The sequence below is a fragment of the Poromitra crassiceps genome (genome assembly GCF_964638095.1).
Source record: "Poromitra crassiceps genome assembly, chromosome: 1".
Taxonomy (NCBI): Eukaryota; Metazoa; Chordata; class Actinopteri; order Beryciformes; family Melamphaidae; genus Poromitra; species Poromitra crassiceps.
The window spans coordinates 5,302,387-5,321,282 of record NC_139623.1 but is presented as its reverse complement, the minus strand read 5'-3'; the positions used below and the strand labels follow the sequence as shown (position 1 = coordinate 5,321,282).

The following is an 18,896-nucleotide window of genomic DNA, read 5'->3' as shown; positions in this document are numbered from 1 at the left end:
GTTCGCTTTTTCTAGGACAAGTGGTAGATCATTTGTAAATATAGTGTACAGTAAGGGTCCGAGACAGCTACCTTGAGGCACCCCACAATTTACAGTTCTGACATTAGAATAGCTACCATTAAAAAAACAGTCTGTGTCCTGTTGGTTAGATAGCTCTCAAACCAAGATACTGCAGACTGATCAAAGCCATAACATTCAAGTTTTTCCAGTAATAACTTATGATTTATGATGTCAAATCCTGCTGAGAAGTCCAGCAAAACAGCACCAACAGTTTTTTTTATCATCAATTTCCCTTAACCAGTCATCCGTCATCTGGGTCATAGCTGTCAGCGTGGAGTGCCCATCTTTGTATGCATGTTGAAAATCAGTCATGATGTATTGGGCACTTTGGCGTTATTGTTAAACTTGTGTCAGTCTTCTCTGACAAGCTTTGGCTAAAACATGAAGAATGAGAGCAATCATAAATATTTTCTGTCATATTCAGTATTCCGAAGTTTGCCTTTTGAAGCGTTTTATAAAAATCGTGTTTAAAAAAAACGCATTTACGTTCCAAAAGTCATAAAAGTGATTCACGTTTGTGAAGATTATCATGAAGAACCCAGATTTGCGTTTCCATAAACCTTTGTTAACCACAGACCTTATTTTATGCATTTAAGTGAAACCCCCATGTTAAATCCCATAGACTTTTCCACTGAAGAACCCGGAAGTATACTTCCGGACTCATTCCTGTGGCTCTCTACTGTATAGTCGTGCATTCCTTTATAACTGGGAACTGGTAATCAACAGGTGTTAGAGGTTAGATTCCCTGCCGGCCCGACCTGCTCGTGGTCAGGGCTCATGGTCAGATATAATAGGCTACTACCTTTTTCCAGGGTGTCACAGGTTGCAGCGTGGCAACACACGGCAATGTCAGGTGATACGGTAGCACGGATGCTTGGACATAATGGGGACGGTTACTGGTGGCCTCTAGAGGGCGGTATTGACTATAGTCCGTGGCTGTAACATGGTTGCCCGGTGGGCACCGTGGCATGTAAAGGATCTGTGCTTGTTTTATATACTGTAATTGGGGTCATATTTGGTGTGATAATCAGAATGTAGACTGAACAGATAACAGGGTTATAGTTTAAATAAACAGCCAACTTACTGTACTAAGAACATTTCGGGGTTCATGAATACAGCCAATGGGATGGGCCAGGCCGCGCTCAGACAGAATGGGCTCAGGTCGGGCTTGGTTTTTGGGCCCGATCTAAGCTGTACCGCACATCACAGCACACACATACTCAGAAATATGCAATATTCAAGTTATTTAGTGCGCAAAAAACAAAGAAAGAAATCTGCTGCACGTGAGTGGGTGTATTATTTTAACCTAGTGTAGTGGTTTGGCACTCAAACAATCTATTGTTCTCAGTAGCCTATTTTGTTTATTGGTCAGAAAGACAAAGAGAGGAACACAGAATGGTCAACGCAGTGTGTGTGTGTGTGTGTGTGTGTGTGTGTGTGTGTGTGTGTGTGTGTGTGTGTGTGTGTGTGTGTGTGTGTGCGCGTGTGTGTGTGTGTGCGCGTGTGTCTGTGCGTGCGTGCGTGCGTGCGTGTGTGTGTGTGCGTGCGTGCGTGCGTGCGTGCGTGTGTATGCATGTGTGTGTGTGCGTAAGAGATAAGATAAGATAATCCTTTATTCGTCCCACAAGGGGAAATTTCAGTGCTACAGCAGCAAGTGGACAGGGTTAAAAAAAAAAGAGACAGCAACATAATAGCACGTATGTTCAACATAATAAAAAACTGAATATAGCAATTACACAACTAAGAATTGCATTAAAAGCACAGAAATTGTGCTAGATAAAAGTGCATTTAGCAGCCATTTTAGCAGCAATTTAAAAACCATTGTTCACTCAAGAGTGTACAGAATTAAAAAGTCTGACAGCCGCTGGGAGGAAAGAACTCCGAAAACGCTCCCTCACACACTTTGGATGAACTAGTCTGTTGGTGGTGAGGGAGTGCGTGCGTGCGTGCGTGTGTGCGTGCGTGCGTGCGTGCGTGCGTGCGTGCGTGTGTGTGTGTGTGTGTGTGTGTGTGTTGGCCTGGAAAATCTCCATTTGAAGGGCCAGTAAGTCCTCACCCTTCACCCTAGGTCTGATCCGAAAAATAATCAGGACACCCTCCCCCTTCACGTGAACGTGCAACACAGAGGCTTAAGGGCTAAGTGGTAGGACCAAGGGGTGAATTGGGATTGGGCTTTTCTCGATAATTTAGCTCTGATACACTCTGATATAACGTTTTTCTCTATGCGGGGAAAAGTGTCATGGCGCCGTTTCCGGTATAAATTTCCGGTCTGAACAGAGAGTATAGCGAGACAAGAGAAGATGCTCTTCTGCTTCTTTTCTTTGTATTTGTTTTTAAATCAAGCAGCATGCCGTTTTGTCACATATCTGGGTCTGAGGGGGTAATGGACACCACTGGCAATGTGGTGACAGCCACATGAGGTGGAGAAGTTTGATGGCTGTGATCTGCCTGTGGTCACCATCAAAGGAGCTCGCCTGATTTTGGGGGCAGATCTCTCTGCTTTGTTCAGCTCAACAGTCATGTATGACCAGGAGGGCTACACTCTAAACAGCCAATCCCTGACAGAGATGAGGTCAGCGGGCAGCGGAGCAAAGGTCAACTGGAAAACACTGAGCAACGTTAAGGATGATGTCATAACCATGATGTGGATGACGTGGCATGTGTTGACATGATTTTGGTCACGACCAAAAAAAAACGCCCATGGTGCATCGTCTCCAGAGTCTCTCTACCCTTGTAAATAATAATAGATGTGAATATTACAAAGGGTGTGAGGGAGAAAGCAAGGGAGCTGATGAATAACGGGAGGAGAAAATAGAGAGGATGGGAGAGAGGAGGAGAGGTGGAAAGAAAACGCGAGACAGAAATGCATGCTGAGGGGAGGAGGAGAGCACTGTGTGTGACATGGAGAAAGAGGGTGTGACTTATCTCCAGTCAGGACTGTCAGGCTGGACCCGTCAGTGTGTGCCAGTGTTGGGGGTAACTCATTACAAAAAGTAACAAATTACATGTAATATATTACTTTTAGCAGTAAGGGCCTGTGTCCACCTAGCATCTTTTCCCGACGTTAAACGCTGGGAGTGCGCTGGGGAACGCTGATCCCAGCGCACAATATAACAAGGAAGCAGTCTGCAAGTAACGTTAGTTCAGCTTGATAGCTGACAGCTAGCAAGCTACACAACACAGGTAGGCTACGCTATTAAAAGCAGTAAGCACAACACTCACCAGAAATATTAAGTGTCTAGCCGATCTGCTCCCACAATTGAGCCGTTCTGTCTCTGTTGCGATAGTTTTTCCATATGATTAGTTACCAGAAAAGGAGCAGCCGACACCAGCGTCTTTCTGAAAAGTTAAAATATTTTCAGCTGGAAGCGCTGGGAGCGCTGGGAGCCGGGCGCACAAAAACGCCGAAAATATACGCTGGGCGCTGCGCACTTTCTCTACACGTCCGTGTGCGCTCGCATACGCTCTCCCCCCATTGGAAACAATTGAAAATAGACGCTGGAGCTGATGAAAAGAAGCTAGATGGACACAGGCCCTAATATAACTTATTACTTATAGGATTTCAGTAATATTATAGCAGTTACTTTCTCATGTAACTCAAGTTACAAATTGAGTATTGTTTTTTTTAAATCAAAGCACATACTTAAAAAAGATACAATCATTTCCTAATCAAACTTGTGTGTTTTTATTCAAATAGATGACAATAACAAAGGAAAATAATAACATTTAGAATTTTGGATTGTTTACACTGACTTCAAGGCGGTTGAAATTATTTTTCGGGATTGTTCTGGGGCGGCGATGTCGTTCTGCTGCTGCCGTTGTTTTGGTAAAAGTAATGCAAAAGCAGTGTAATAAGTAACTGACTAATGAGTTACTCTACACAGACAGTAATTTTGTGAAGTAATTTATTACTTTCAAATGAAATTAACTAGTAATATGTAGTATATTACATTTTGAAAGTAACTTGCCCAACACTGGTGTGTGCCCACCCTCGTTAATGGCCCTCGTTATGAGCACACTCCGCTCTAATGGACCATAATGAGACCTCCTGATCATCAACCTGATAGGTTGCCTCCACAGACTCTGTGGCCTTTGATTGGCTGGCAGGACGGCGGTGTGGAACCACTGATAGGGAGGTGAGGTGAGGCTGGCGGTTGGCCAATAGAAGTGATAGGACCCAGAGGAGCGAGGCTTGACTGGCACTGGGTACCAGCACTGCGGAGATGAAACAGCAGTGACGTAAGATGTGTGAGTGAGTGTTTGTGGTTCAAAAAGGAATATCTGCACCCATGGGTTATGATCTGTTCTTTTATGATTTAAGATTTTGATGCAACGTTTCGATTTCGTGGCAAAACATTACAAGGTCCAATCCAGTGTGCAGATATTCCTTTTTTAACCACTTTCCTAGCTTTAATATAATTTAGATGTGCAGACTACCCGTGTGTGTGTGTGTGTGTGTGTGTGTGTGTGTGTGTGTGTGTGTGTGTGTGTGTGTGTGTGTGTGTGTGTGTGTGTGTGTGTGTGTGTGTGTGTGTGTGTGTGTGTGTGTGTGTGTGTGTGTGTCAGTCAGGGTTGGCTCAGTATACTTACAGTATATGCAATTTGGTTGATCCTTTACTCTACCCTTACTGTAATCCTAGGCTTGTTAGTGCCAAAATTCCATGTGGTTAGAGAAACAGGCTTGTGACTGTAAGTTCACTAGTTCAATTCCCCAGACTGGATCTGATATGATCTGAAAAACATGATGCTGTAAATCAGGGTTAGGACCAGAATGAATTTGCATGGTCAGAGGAGAGAAGAAAAGACTGATGGTGGTAACAAACGAGAAAAGTGAGAGATAGAAGAGAGGAAATGTTGGAAATAAAACTAAAATACATGAAACAAAACACACTGGTCACCCGTTTATGAATCTCTCGAGACAGACTTTCGACTTGCATCGAAAATCTGTCGGCAAGCTCCGTGAAAAGGTGTGCAACAGCGCTCGCAGGGTGCAGGCTCGCAGGGTGCAGGCTCGCAGGGTGCGCTTTTACCCGATCAAAATGAAGTGAACGTGACCAGTGTGTAGTCAAAACGTACCTTTTTCAGTGTGCAGCAAGTTGCTACTTGCTACTAGCAACGAGCTAGAGTTGTTATTGTTGTTTCATATTGACAGAAAGAAAGGAAATCCATAAAATGGTCAGAGCCGGTCGGTTGGAGCCAATGGCAGAACTTGCAGGGAGCGGAAAGGGATTTTCTTCCACTGCCAATGGAGCCTCTTGAGTTCTGTTTGCACACACATGAAATGACCCTGCCCCCAGAGGTTAGAGAAGAAAAAAAAAGTTTGTTTAACCGATGGGTTCCCAGATTGCCCGCCACTCACCAAGACTTTTTATTTTCAGATCAATGTCACGTTTATTATGACAAGAAATGTTGTGCGCTTCGCACGCACATTTCTAGGATGGAGACGATGTGCCATGGGTTCACTTTTCTTTTCTTTCTTTTTTTCTGGCGGGGGGGGACCAAACTCATGCCAACTCATGCGACTCAGGTGGTGGTGGTGGTGGTGGTGGTGGTGGTGGTAGCCCTGCACTTTTTGTCTAAAATCCACTTTTTTGCACTTGAAAGTATGTGTCAACAAATTTGAACCACCATCTTGTACTGCTGCCACCTACATGCAATATACCACTACACCACACAGCAAGTGTGCATGCTCAATTCTAGTATAGAATTGTGCTTGGTCCATGGTCCATGTTCAGGCTGTGAGCAAGAGTAGTCCAATAACCTCAGCAAGGAAGGATTCATGACATCGCTGATTATGTCCGAATGTCTACTGATGATGCCACTGATGATATCACTCATGATGTCACAATGTTGATGCATAAATAGAAGATTTCATCAGCACCACACAAGTCTGGCCACACAAGAACCTTACGTCTACATTATAGTTACCAGGGATCGTGACCAAACATGGGATACAGTATGTTGTACGCATCAGGGGTCTCTCCCTTGGTCCTGCTCAGTGGATGAAGTACAGAGGTTCTTCTCTGATTGCAAAATTGCTAGCAATGGAACCAGCATCCACTTTACCTACACACGAGGCGGACGGCCCAGTGGAGAGGCGTTTGTTGAGTTGGAGACGGAGGATGACCTGAAGATGGCTGTGAAGAAGGACAGAGAAACCATGGGTCATAGATACATAGAGGTTTTCAAATCCAACAATGTTGAGATGGACTGGGTCATGAACCACACTGGTCCAAACTGTCCAGAAACAGCAGAAGATGGGCTGGTCCGGCTCCGAGGCCTTCCCTTTGACTGCAGCAAGGAGGAGATAGTCCAGTTCTTCTCAGGGTTGGAAATCGTGCCAAATGGGATAACATTGCCGGTGGATATCCAGGGGAGGAGTATGGGGGAGGCCTTCGTGCAGTTAAGTGAGAGGATAATCGGATGCGGCCTGCCATCCCTCCAGGACCTGCATGCAGCCAGGACACTGAAGTGGTCTCGCAAGATCATGGCTGACCCCTCCCACCCTGGCCACAAACTCTTTAAGACACTCCCCCACGGCAAGAGACTGAGGTCTGCCAAGACCAGAACCACCCGCCACAAGACCAGCTTCTTCCCAACCGCCATCAGCCTCACCAACAAGCCATGTAAATCCACTGCCTATTTAACGCCTATTTAACTCGGTCTGTAAATTTCATGTAAATTCAACGTAAACTCATATTTATTATCCACAGAACACTTCACCACTCATGTACATATTGTATATATTTACTCGATTTGATTGCACTTGCAACTTTGTGATTGTTTTTAGTTATCTTCCTACTTCTTATCTCTTATCTGTATATTGATGTGACCGCTACACTGCATACAGACACTAAGACAAATTCCTCATATGTAACTTGCATACTGTGGCAATAAAGGTGATTCTGATTCTGATTCTGATTATTAAAAGTGACTGTTCTGCTCTCCTGAGATGTATTAAGTAATTAATTATAATGATTTGCTATTTAACGTTAACGACGTGAATTTGAACATTTATCTGTCAATGGTAGATGTTCACGCTTGACCGGAGAATATTGTTATTTGCTTGCTTTTGTCAGAATAAATGGAGCAAAGATAGCCTTGCGTTGTTGTTGTTCTTGTCAGATAATGTCCTACAGTGAATTTGGGGTCATGTACGTTACATCTCAATCATGTATCACATATGACAAGTTAATTCTCTGTCTGCTCAGAGGCACGGTTGGATAAAATGATAAGATGGTCTATAATAATATAGATGTTGATGTCAACTGAACGCGAAATGGAGCTTTATAGGCTATTGAAATGTGGTGATATCTGTAACAATTCGGCATACATATAAGTCCCATATTAACATTTGTAGAGCTAAAACTAAACGGCTTTCCCCCCGCCCTAGAGCTGAACAGTCACGTGACATCTCTTGCCCCGGAAGTGAGTTTCCCATTCATTTTCTCCATTGACATTTAGAAAAGTCCTTATATAACGAGTTTTAAGCCTGGAACCAAGCCAACCCGTGTGACCTACTGAATCGTGAGTGACCGTAAAACATTTCAGTTGGAGCAAAAACAAAAAATAACAACTGAAATGTTTTATGGTCACTCACGATTAAATAGGTCACGGGTTACCTTGGTTCCAGGCTTACAACTCGTACAGTGCACTCCTCTTATAGTGGTCACCTTGGGACGGCTCAAATTGATCACTGCGCGTCTGAGTAGTCTAGCGGTAGATTCCGTGCCTACCAACACCAGGGTCGCAGGTTCGCACCCCCGTGTTACCTCCGGCTTGGTCGGGCGTCTATACAGGCACGATTGGCTGGTATTTGCGTGTGCGAAGCCGAATTGGGGTTATGTGTCCTGGTCGCTGCACTAGCGCCTCCTCTGGTCAGTCGGGGCACCTGGTCAGGGTCGAAGGGAAGTGGTGGGAATAGCACGATCCTCCCACGTGCTACTGCCGGTGAAGGAGGAAACATGCTATTCCTGCCTCTCCCCAGATCAGCAGAGGGTGGAGCAGCAGAGGGTGGAGCAGCAGGGGGAAATATTATAGGGCCAAGTACAATTGGGGAGAAAATGGGGGGGGGAATACATTTTTTTTTGGCTGGAAGCAGATAATCATTTTAACCGTTTTATTTTTTACCGTATTATTTCTCATGTAGATTACCATCTAATTGACATTTTTATATTTATTACATGAATACAGTACATAATGGAGTAATGAAATGGACAGCACCATTATAGGAATGATTCGGGACAAAGCTTTTTGATCAATATAAGTGGTTGATCACTATAACCGTGATCACTATAAGCGGATTCCACTGTATAAGGATTTTCCGAAATGTCTATGGCGAAAATGAATGGGAAATTCACTTCCGGGGCAAGAGATGTCATGGGACTATAGCTGAAGTGCACGAACATGCGCTTCTCGATGGCGTCACACCTAAAGCCCGCCTGTAGCTGCCGCTGATTGGTTCAAACGATCTGGTGTGAGCTGTGCAGCATACAGCCTGGCTAATGGATTTGTGGCATGAGCTGATCTCATAATCTTGCGTCCCTCCGTTCACTTGACACACACGCGCACGCGCGCACACACACGCACACACACACACACACACACACACACACACACACACACACACACACACACACACACACACACCACCACCACCACCACCACCACCACTACAACACCTACTGGCATTTCCAACTGCTTAATGATATGATAAAAGTTTGACTGTTTGGTGTATAAATACTAAATTGAATTATATGAATGATACAATTAACCTTAGATCCAATGTTTACTTCAGCCCCTACAGGCTATACATTTTCTACAATGTGAGTTGTGGAATGTGTTAATTGATGTGTGTGTGTGCGCGTGTGTGTGTTTAAAAAGAATGTGACCTTTTTAAATGAGAGAGGGAAAAATGATGAAGTGATAAAAATATCTCCCCCATCTCTGCTTCCCCTGGGGGGGCTGCCTTGCCTCCTTTCATCCGGTAGCCGAGAGAGAGAGAGAGAGAGAGAGAGAGAGAGAGAGAGAGAGAGAGGCAGAGAGAGAGAGAGAGAGAGAGAGAGAGAGAGAGTAACTAAGGCAGAGAGAGAGACGGGGAACGAAAAGCTCCCTTCATGAATGACCAGCGGACTGTTATGACTCTGCTGGGGTAAAGGGAGGAGAGGAGGAGGGGTGAGAGAGAGATGCTTGGGGAGGTTGTCTGTTTATCTTGCTCTCTCTCTCTCTCTCTCTCTCTCTCTCTACCATCCCCTCTCCTCTCTGGCTCCTATATAACCTCTCCCTGTCACAGTTATGATAGGTGGATTGGCATCAACAGGTGTGTGTGTAATGTATGTATATAATGTATATCTAATGTATATGTATATGTGTGTTACTGAGTTTCTTGCCTGCACCAAATTTTTTCAATTTAAAAAACAGGACTTTTTTTAAATTAGCTTTTCAGAATCCTGTTCAGGTGTGCTGACCGAAAAACTAAAAGACCCACCACCCACTGTGCAGTGGAGAATTGAAGTCACACAGGACTGATCCAGCAGCCAGGTGCAGATTATGGACCAATCAGCTTTCATCATGAGAATGGCATTGCTGATGCTGATGCTGGTGTACAGCACAGGTAAGCTCGTTCAGTCATACTGTACTTGGCCTTTAGCAGCAAGGACAATTCATAATAGTAGTTGGAGTATAGGATAGCTTAATAGTGAGCTAAAGTGAGTTTTGGGACAGTGAGCTTATGTTTGTTTTTTGAAAGTGGGTTTCCCTAGGGGGGGGGGGGGGGGGGCATTTCACTCTTTGTGGGACAGAAGATTTTTTCACATCTGTCTAACAGTCTAAACGGGGGAAAAAATCTAATTTCCCTTGGTTTCTGGTTGTAAAATGATGTCAATGTTGTTATAAATTAATTACAAACATCATATTTACAGCCATAGGAATGATGCTGATGTATTAATTGTAGTTGTTTGGCTAACAAAGCTACAGTATATGGTCTAGATTTAGACTCTTTATGATACTCATTGTCAACACATTTGCATTTATAATTTATTTAATTAATTTATTTTTATTTTTATTTTTTATTATTATTATTATTTGTACACTGTATAATTCAACCCCAGACAAGATAAAAGTGATAGAACAATACATCAACATCATCATCTTTGTGGATTATCAAACAACAATTTTGCAATGTTGCAATTTGTTGCATCATGAAGTTGTATATATATATACATATATTATACAAATTTATAGAATGTATTTATAGAATAAATTGTAAACATTGGTAAAGAAGACTGTAAAATAGAGAAATTAGGGAGATTTTCTGCATAGAAAGGTATATTTGTATATTGCACAACACCACTATAGAATAAAGTTCAGTTTGGAAGAAAATTTCAAACAAACATTCAGTGGATTTCCAAAATTATTCTCCCATCTATGGAAGAGGATTAGGATCACATTTGAAAAATATATTTTTCTGAGTTTAAAGAATTCTGAGTTAAAGTCCGAATTCAGAGGAAAAAGGTACAAATTATTAGATTGAAATCAGATTATTATTTGTAATCTCAAAATTCTGACTCTGGCCCTGCTGATAAGCTTACTGAAATGCTGACAAAAATTGCTATAGATTTCCCATTTACACTGTAAAAACAAACAAACAAAATACTGTATAGTACTTGGTGAGTAAGATGCTGTCAAGATCACTTTCAGTAAGGTTGATATATATATTTTTTTTTCATTTAACCCCATGTTTGATCAGATGTTTGAGAGGTTTCTTAAACTCTGGGTCAGGATCCAAAGTGAGTCTCAAGTCTCAAGTACCAGTATCATTATTGAGACTGGGTCCCATGGTGCCAAACTCCATTTACTCACTTTGGCCCATGCTCTAATGGCAACATGCATACAGGATGTTCCCAGGGCATGAACTCAAATCCTGCAGCAGACTATTGTTTCCTGTATTGGAGCTAAATGTCTTTGTATTGCCTCATTCCACTCTTCCCCTCTCCTCTCCTCTTTCTTCTCCTCTCCTAGATGCTAAGATGGAGATAGTTAGCACTAAGCTAGATGTGTTGGTGGGAGAAAACTCCATGCTGTTGTGTAAAGGTGAGTTTCCGCTCTTCCACTTCCAAGTGTTTCCATCAGGTTGATGTGACACAAACAAAGTCTCTGGTTTATTCATGATGCTTTTTGATGGATTTTGATATTGGAAATATTGATTGATATTTGCCCTAGCCGGTGGAGAGGGAGACATAACATGGCATAAGGATGGTGAGGACGTGGATGCAGAAAACGTGGTCAGACAAGATGAGACCTCTTCTAAATTCTTCATTAGGAACGCCAAGATGGAGAATGCGGGCAGGTATACCTGTCTGTGTGAATTTGAGAATGGACACCACGATGAAGTTTCAACACAGGTCTATATTTACGGTGAGAAATGGCTGCACACACACACACACACACACACACACACACACACACACACACACACACACACACACACACACACACACACACACACACACACACACACACACACACACACACACACACACACACACACACACACAAACAGGCAAACATTCTGACAGACATACAATAACAGGCCCTAAAAAAATCAAAATAGGAGAACAGAACAGATAATGCAAAAATACATTTATTTGGGTACCTGACACATTACAGTCCCAGTATTTTAAAAAGCACAAAATATGAGCCTGTGTGCTACATGGACACAGCAAGAAATGTCATTCATATAAAAAAAAAGATTATAGTGTCCATGTAGACACTATGTTATGGAGACCTGACAGTGAGCGGGCCATAATGCAGAATGCTGCTGAAAGCACCCAGTCTAACAAAAAAGGGTCTAACAAAGTAGAAGAAATAGTGGCCACTCCAACAATATTGTAGCATGTCAGGACATATTTAAAGGTTTTAGAGAAATGTATTGCTACTCAGTTGATTTTATGAATTTTAATAGCGTCTTTGATACGTTTCAGTCGGGTTTTAGAGCACTGCACACTACGGAGACAGCCCTCGTCAAGGTGACCAATGATTTACTGCTGGCCACTGATAATGGTGACTCTTCCATTCTAGTCCTGTTAGACTTGAGCGTGGCTTTTGATACGGTTAATCACTCTTCTTTTAGAGCACCTTGAATCATGGGTTGGGCTTAAAGGCTCTGCTCTTAACCTGCTTCACTCTCATCTGTCACATAGAACATTTTCTGTAGTTATTGGTAATTCATCATCCTCAGTCTCCCAGTTTACCCACAGTGTCCCTCAAGGGTCCATTTTGGGGCCAATTATGTTCTACATTTATATGTTGCCTCTGGGTCTGCTTATTAATAAGCATAATGTCCATTATCATTGTTATGCCGATGATACACAGTTGTATGTTCCGCTCCAATCCTCTACTCACTGCAGTCTTACTCAACTTACCACCTGCCTCTCTGATGTCAATTCCTGGACTTCTCAAAACATCCTTAAACTTAATGATGACAAAACTGAAATTTTATTGTTTGCCTCTCCGAACTCCTACAGTCAGTTAGCTGGTAATCTTGGAGCCCTGTCAAACAACTTGAAGCTCACTTTAAGGAACTTAGGTATAGTTTTTGACTCAGGCCTATCATTTGACAGTCAAGTTAAGAAAATCGTTCAATCCTGTTTCTATCAACTTAGATTAATTTGCAAGATAAAATCCTTTTTATCCTGGGAAGACTTGCAAAGAGTTGTCCATGCTTTTATTTTCTCTCGCCTTGATTATTGCAACGCACTTTATACTGGTATTGCTCAGGCCTCCCTCCATCACCTTCAACTAATTCAAAATGCTGCTGCTACTGTAGGCTGATTACTGGCACCAAAAAGGCCTTAAATGACCTGGCCCCTAGCTACCTCAGTGTCCTCCTAGTCCCTTATGTCCCTAGGTGCTCTCTCCGGTCAGCTGACCGTGGTCTTCTAGTTGTCCCCAGAACTCGGCTGGTGACTAGGGGTAATCGCGCTTTTGCAGTTCGGGCCCCCACTCTTTGGAATGACTTACCTCTTGAGATTAGGTCTGCTAATTCTGTTTGTGCTTTTAAAACCCTTCTTAAAACATTCTTTTATAGAAAAGCTTTTATCTGAGTTTGACTTATCCGACTGTAGTTTCTTTTACCCTGTTTGTGTCTTTTTTATTGTTTTTGGTGGTTATGCTCTTTGATTGTTTATTTCTTCTTTTATATTACATTATCTTGTGTTGTTTATTGCTTTTATCCATGATGTGAAGCACTTTGTAACTTTGTTAAGAAAAGTGCTATACAAATAAAGTTTATTATTATTATTATTATATCTCATGAACCAAACCTAATTTTGCTGATGTTACCAGGTTGCTTCATTACACACGATGGTGAATATCTTCACTGTCTTCTTTCAGAGGGTCCATCGTTTAGCAACAGAGACACCTACCATGAGTTTATGGAGGGCCAGGAGGGGGTGGTGCCATGCGTGGCATCTGGCAAGCCAGCAGTGGATGTTCACTGGCTTCGGGACCAGCGAGAGATCTCCTCTTATGGTAGGACCAGCGCCCAGGGCCTGGGGCTCCACTGCGGGACTGGTACGGAGGGTTTCTCTGGTGCACTGCACAAAATGACACGCCGAGCAGACAAGATGTGCTTTTAATGGCACTGGCAGGCAGTTTTGCTTGTTGTAACACATTGCACGCATATTGCAATGATCTAACTTGATCCATCAGTTTCATTTGCACTTGAAGCAAATGCAGTTATTGTGGAAAAAATCTTGCAAAGCTACTGCCAGTGCATAAAGTTAATTTGATGATATCTTGAAATGAGTGTGATAAACTCAAGATAAAATCACTCGATGAGCTTGTAATGTTTGGCAGTGTACTCCACTCGGCTCAGCACTGGCTGGCTGCCTGGCTGCCTGGCTGACTGGCTGACTGGCTGATTGGCTGACTATACTGTAGCTGCCTGGCTAGCTGGCTGAATGGCTGGACGGACGACTAGCTGGCTTAGGTGGCTGTTATATACTGTATGTGATGGAAATATCACATTGAGCCAAATAGACACTGACAGACAGGTAGACGGAGACAGTCACAGTCACACACCCCAGTTCTTCCTGTTCTCCTCTCAGGTCAGAAAATTCCTAGCTGGCATAAACACACCATAGCTTTCACAGCTTATTGGACAGAGCTTGTCAAGCATTCAACAGACCTGGCCAAAAGAGTCACTTGACAACATTAAATATAACGATAGTGATGTAGTCCCATTCACAGAAATGGATTATGTAATGTACTGATCTGACAGAGTGGAATTAGCGCAGCAATCCTTCATTGACACCAAAGTAGTATCCCGGTGTGCTGGTAAAAGAGGCGTCGATTTAAAAATTCTACTAAAGGAAAAATGGAGCATCTGCACTTGAGTAACATAAAGTAGTTTCCAGTGCAGTGCATTGGTATTCCCTATTGATTTAAGTATTCCCTATACAAAACCCATTTATTCAAAGGGTAGCAAACACTGCTGTCAGATAAATGAATTGGGCTAAAAACTAGGACATTTCTTTTGAAATGTAGATACATCTTCACCGAAGCCCTGCCGGTTTTGAATGTATGCAAGGGCTTGTTCAGGCTCAAGGTTACTCATTGGTCCACCTATAATTAAGAATAATTTGGGTTTCTCTTGGCTTGTCGATATGTTTAATAGTCCTGAGGGCAACATTTCAACTTAGTCATTTAGGTCAGCGAGTAAGGGCAGCAAAGCTCCTTGTGTTTCATAATGGTTTGAAAGTAAACCAAAATGAACATGTCTTAATATTCTGTGGTCAATATTCAACACTTACAGCCAAACCTATTGTGACAACATTACTAAGGTCCTGACAGGTGAACAAAACAAATTTAGGGTTGATGTTTTAGAAAAGATCTAAAAATACAATGTGTCTTCAGTAGATCTATTTAATCCTCAATTCACGTGGACCAACAGAAAAGCTCTGCAGTGCTATTGCTGCTTCTAGCTCTAGTACAATCACTGGACGTTGGACTACATGCCGAGAAATGACTGTGTGTGTGTGTGTGTGTCTTTCTCTCTCTCCATCACTCTCCTTGTCATCTTTCTCCATCGCTCTGTGTCTCCGTGTCTCTGTTTTTGTTGTTGTCTCCTCAGAAGGATATCGTATACATCAGTTGGCTGATAACTCACTCCGTATTGAAGGGGCGAGGAGAGAGGATGCTGGAACGTACGTGTGTCAGGCCCGGATCAAAGGAAGGTCCATCTCTCAGCAACTCTCCATCTCTGTGGTCATCACTGGTCAGTACCTGAGCAAGACCCTCAGTAACATACACTCGTAACACAGTAACTATACCCAGAGGCATTTTTAGACCCTTTTTACAGGTGCTTTAGCACCCCTAAATTTCATCTGAGCAACCCTAAAAAATACTAGACATCCCGACGAATCCGTATAGGTACCGTACCAGCCATGTTCTGTTAGCTCGCTGGAAGGCAGGTATGACATAGCTCCCAAGTCTGCAAAGTTTTGACAAAAGTAAATCGGTCTATTCATAGCTTTCAAGGGGCTTACGTGCTGCCGGGAACGCCCACCTGGCGGTCAAAAAAACAACTTGTTCATTCCGTTGCCTGCGAGTCAGTCGACTCACGCTGTTTGGCTTTTTTTTCTACCATCAAAGTACACACGTCTTTGCTCTTTGCGGCCAACATGTCATCAAAGGTAAGCTCAAGTAACGTTACAATAATGATTAATAGCCCGTTAACGTTACTTGAGCTTACCTTTGATGAAATGTTGGCCGCAAAGAGCAAAGACGTGTGTACTTTGATGGTAGAAAAAAAAGCTATTTGCATTTCCCCTGCCCAGCGACTGAACCACTCGCACAAATCCACAACCTCCTCCTTTCTTTCTCCGACGGGATTCTGTGAAAGCACAAGCCAGGCGTGTCTCCTCGTCGGTTTAGTGCAACCGATAACACAACAGGTAGGCTATCGGCACTTTGGCTGAACAAACACTACACAGCGTGAGAAACTAGTCGACACGGCTGGCAAGTTGTTTTTTTGACCGCCAGCCAGGTGGGCGTTCCCGGCAGCACGTAACGCCCCTTGAAAGCTATGAATACCTTGTGCTATAGACCAAATCACCGTGACGTCACCATGTAAACAAATTTACTTCCGGGTACCACTTGGGAAAGGCGGCAGGTTTAAATGTGCGTGTTGTCATATAAATGCTGTCAAACCCTCTCGTTTTCGGCCGACTACTTTCAATTTAAATGGTTAAACGGTTGGTAAACATGCTTGTCCGACGTATCTAGCCTTTCTTCTGTGTTTGTTTTATGTAGTGTTAGCTAGCTAATAAAGTTTGTTTGTCTGTCAAACTCGCTGTTTTTTTACGTTATAGACAGAGTAACCTCGCGTCACCAGGCTCTTCTCGGCGAGAAAGAGCCTGGTACAGACAGAGCTACTGACGCCAGGTCAATTTAATTTAGCTTCAAGTCTACTCTAGTCTGGTCCAACAGGTAAATTAGCTAGTCTGGTCTCCACTAACGTTAGTGAAAGTGTTGTTATAAATGATATTAAACAACAACACAACACGGACGAACCATTTTTGTCTTCTTTGTCTGTTTTTGTCTTCAACATGTCAGTTTGTGCCGTCCACCGCCATTATAATGTGTGGACCTCAGGGGTACCCGGAAGTAAATGTAAACATCCCGCTGATTTGGTCTATAGAGGTTGAATGTCTATGTAGTTTTTCACTGGAGGGAAATCCTGCAAATGACTTTCGAATCATATATGCTTTAAAGCAGAATGGATACTATTTCAGTAAGTGGCAATAAATAAAGAATCAGCGATGACTGTAAATATGATTCCTACTTGTGTTTTTGGAATCGCTAACATGCTAACCTGTGAACAAGATGAATATGGAGAAAAATTATTCTGAACTGTGTTGAGCACAATTTCCTCGTGGTCGATGTTCGGGTCTTTAACTCCTAATGCAACCACATGATATTATAAATGTTTTAGGCAAAATGCAGCTATCTTGCCTAAAATATGAAACTCGCTGCTCCAGCTCTGCCTACAGTGCGTCTAAGAGAGGAGGTGAAACGAGTGATGGCCGGAGCAGAAACCAATGTGTCCATGCTGTGTTTGGTGGACGGCCTTCCTAAACCCAACATCTCCTGGACCATGTAAGACCTGTTCAATGTTAGAGGAATGCCACTCTAATTAATTTAGAGTATAGCAAAATAACTAAAAACTTTATTTATTTAAGTTAGGCTGTCATTTTAGTTTAGCTTTAGTTTCACTTTGTTCACTAAGTTTATTTATGTATTTATTCATTTATTTATATGGCGCTACTTAGAATCATTTTACTGTTCTAACCCTGTCTCAGGACAATCTGCCCGCAGGAGCTTAATGTGTTGGAGAAAATAGATCTGATTCATTGTGTTGATATTTACACTAGTGCTCCTGACTCACTGCATTACTAATGTAGCATACCATCCTGTCTGTGTGTAGATCTGTGTGTGTGTGTGTGTGTGTGTGTGTGTGTGTGTGTGTGTGTGTGTGTGTGTGTGTGTGTGTGTGTGTGTGTGTGTGTGTGTGTGTGTGTGTGTGTGGGTGTGTGTGTGTGTTGAAGGGGAGAGGTGTATGTGTGTGTGCGAGAAAGAGAGAGAAAGAGAGGGAGACTTCCTGGCAATTTCCTTATTGCCTTTGTTAATGTTCTGTGGCATCACTCGTCTTCCTTCCCTCTTCCTCTCTCTCTCTCTGATTTTCTCTCTCTCTCTCTCTCTCTCTCTCTCTCTCTCCCTGGCCTCATCGTCTCTCCATCCCATGCCTTTTTATTTCTTTGATTATGTTTTGAGCTCTTTTTATATCCCTATATTGACACAACATTGTCTCCTATTGTGGCTCCATCCTGTTCTTATCTTGGATAGAAAATAACTCGACGGCTACAAGGTAAAGCGCATGTTGCTCTGCTCTCCCAGGCCGGTGAACTTTGACCCCTCACACCATGGGTTCAACTCAGACCACAGCGAGCTGACCATACACTCCGTTACCAGGGCCGACTATGGGGAATATGTCTGCACAGCCAAGAACAAGCTAGGCGAGAGCAGTGCAACCATCATGCTTCACGTCTCTGGTTGGTTCTATTGTATTCTGTGTTCTATAGGCAAGGCAACTTTATTTATATAGCGTTTTTCATGCCAAGGGCAATCCAAAGTGTTTTACAAAAATAAAAAACAAAACAATACAAACACAAGAATAAAATCAGAATAATACACTCACAATAAAATCAATATAATCACAATGAAGAAAAAAGGAGAGAAAATACATCTATCTTATTATCAAATTATAATTTGAGAAGTGGCCGTGTCCGATTTTTATCCCCCATTAGTGCTAATTTTAATTTATTTATCCTGGTTGCTGCTCCACCCTCTGCCGATCGGGGGAGAGCCGAAACTGGCTCCATGCTTCCTCTGAGACATGGGCAGTTAGCCAGCCGCTTCTTTTCACCTGACAGGGGAAGCTCACCGGTAGGACATAGCACGTGGGAGGGTCACGCTATTCCAACGAGTTCTCCTCCCTCTGAACAGGCGCCCCGAACGACCAGAGGAGGCACCACTTCAGCGACCAGGATATTGCATGTTTTGGTGAAGGGGTTCCTATATGAAGGAAACTCCCAGGGGGCACGGGGAGAACATGCAAACTCCACACAGAAAGGCCCTTTATGACGACCCCACCTGGGCGGTGGGCACTCGAGGACATGCGGACGGGCACGCACTCCTTCAGCGCTCACAGCGTCCCAGGTGGGAATCAAACCAAGGACCTTAATAAGGAAATAAGGATTTTTCTAAACGTCATT

The 18,896-nt window shown here is 43.0% G+C and overlaps 1 protein-coding gene across 1 annotated transcript in view; it reads left to right on the top strand.

Moving 5' to 3' along the window:
- The first annotated feature begins 9,329 nt into the window (after window positions 1–9,329).
- ncam3 (neural cell adhesion molecule 3) overlaps window positions 9,330–18,896 on the top strand; it is a 21,394-nt gene continuing 11,827 nt past the window's right edge. Inside the window, exons 1-8 of the mRNA XM_083647727.1 lie at window positions 9,330–9,392; window positions 9,498–9,673; window positions 11,080–11,151; window positions 11,281–11,475; window positions 13,453–13,590; window positions 15,194–15,337; window positions 17,103–17,220; window positions 18,019–18,173. Of these exons, the coding sequence (XP_083503853.1) occupies window positions 9,610–9,673; window positions 11,080–11,151; window positions 11,281–11,475; window positions 13,453–13,590; window positions 15,194–15,337; window positions 17,103–17,220; window positions 18,019–18,173 (886 nt within the window). The 5' untranslated portion in view covers window positions 9,330–9,392; window positions 9,498–9,609. The remainder of the gene's footprint in view (window positions 9,393–9,497; window positions 9,674–11,079; window positions 11,152–11,280; window positions 11,476–13,452; window positions 13,591–15,193; window positions 15,338–17,102; window positions 17,221–18,018; window positions 18,174–18,896) is intronic.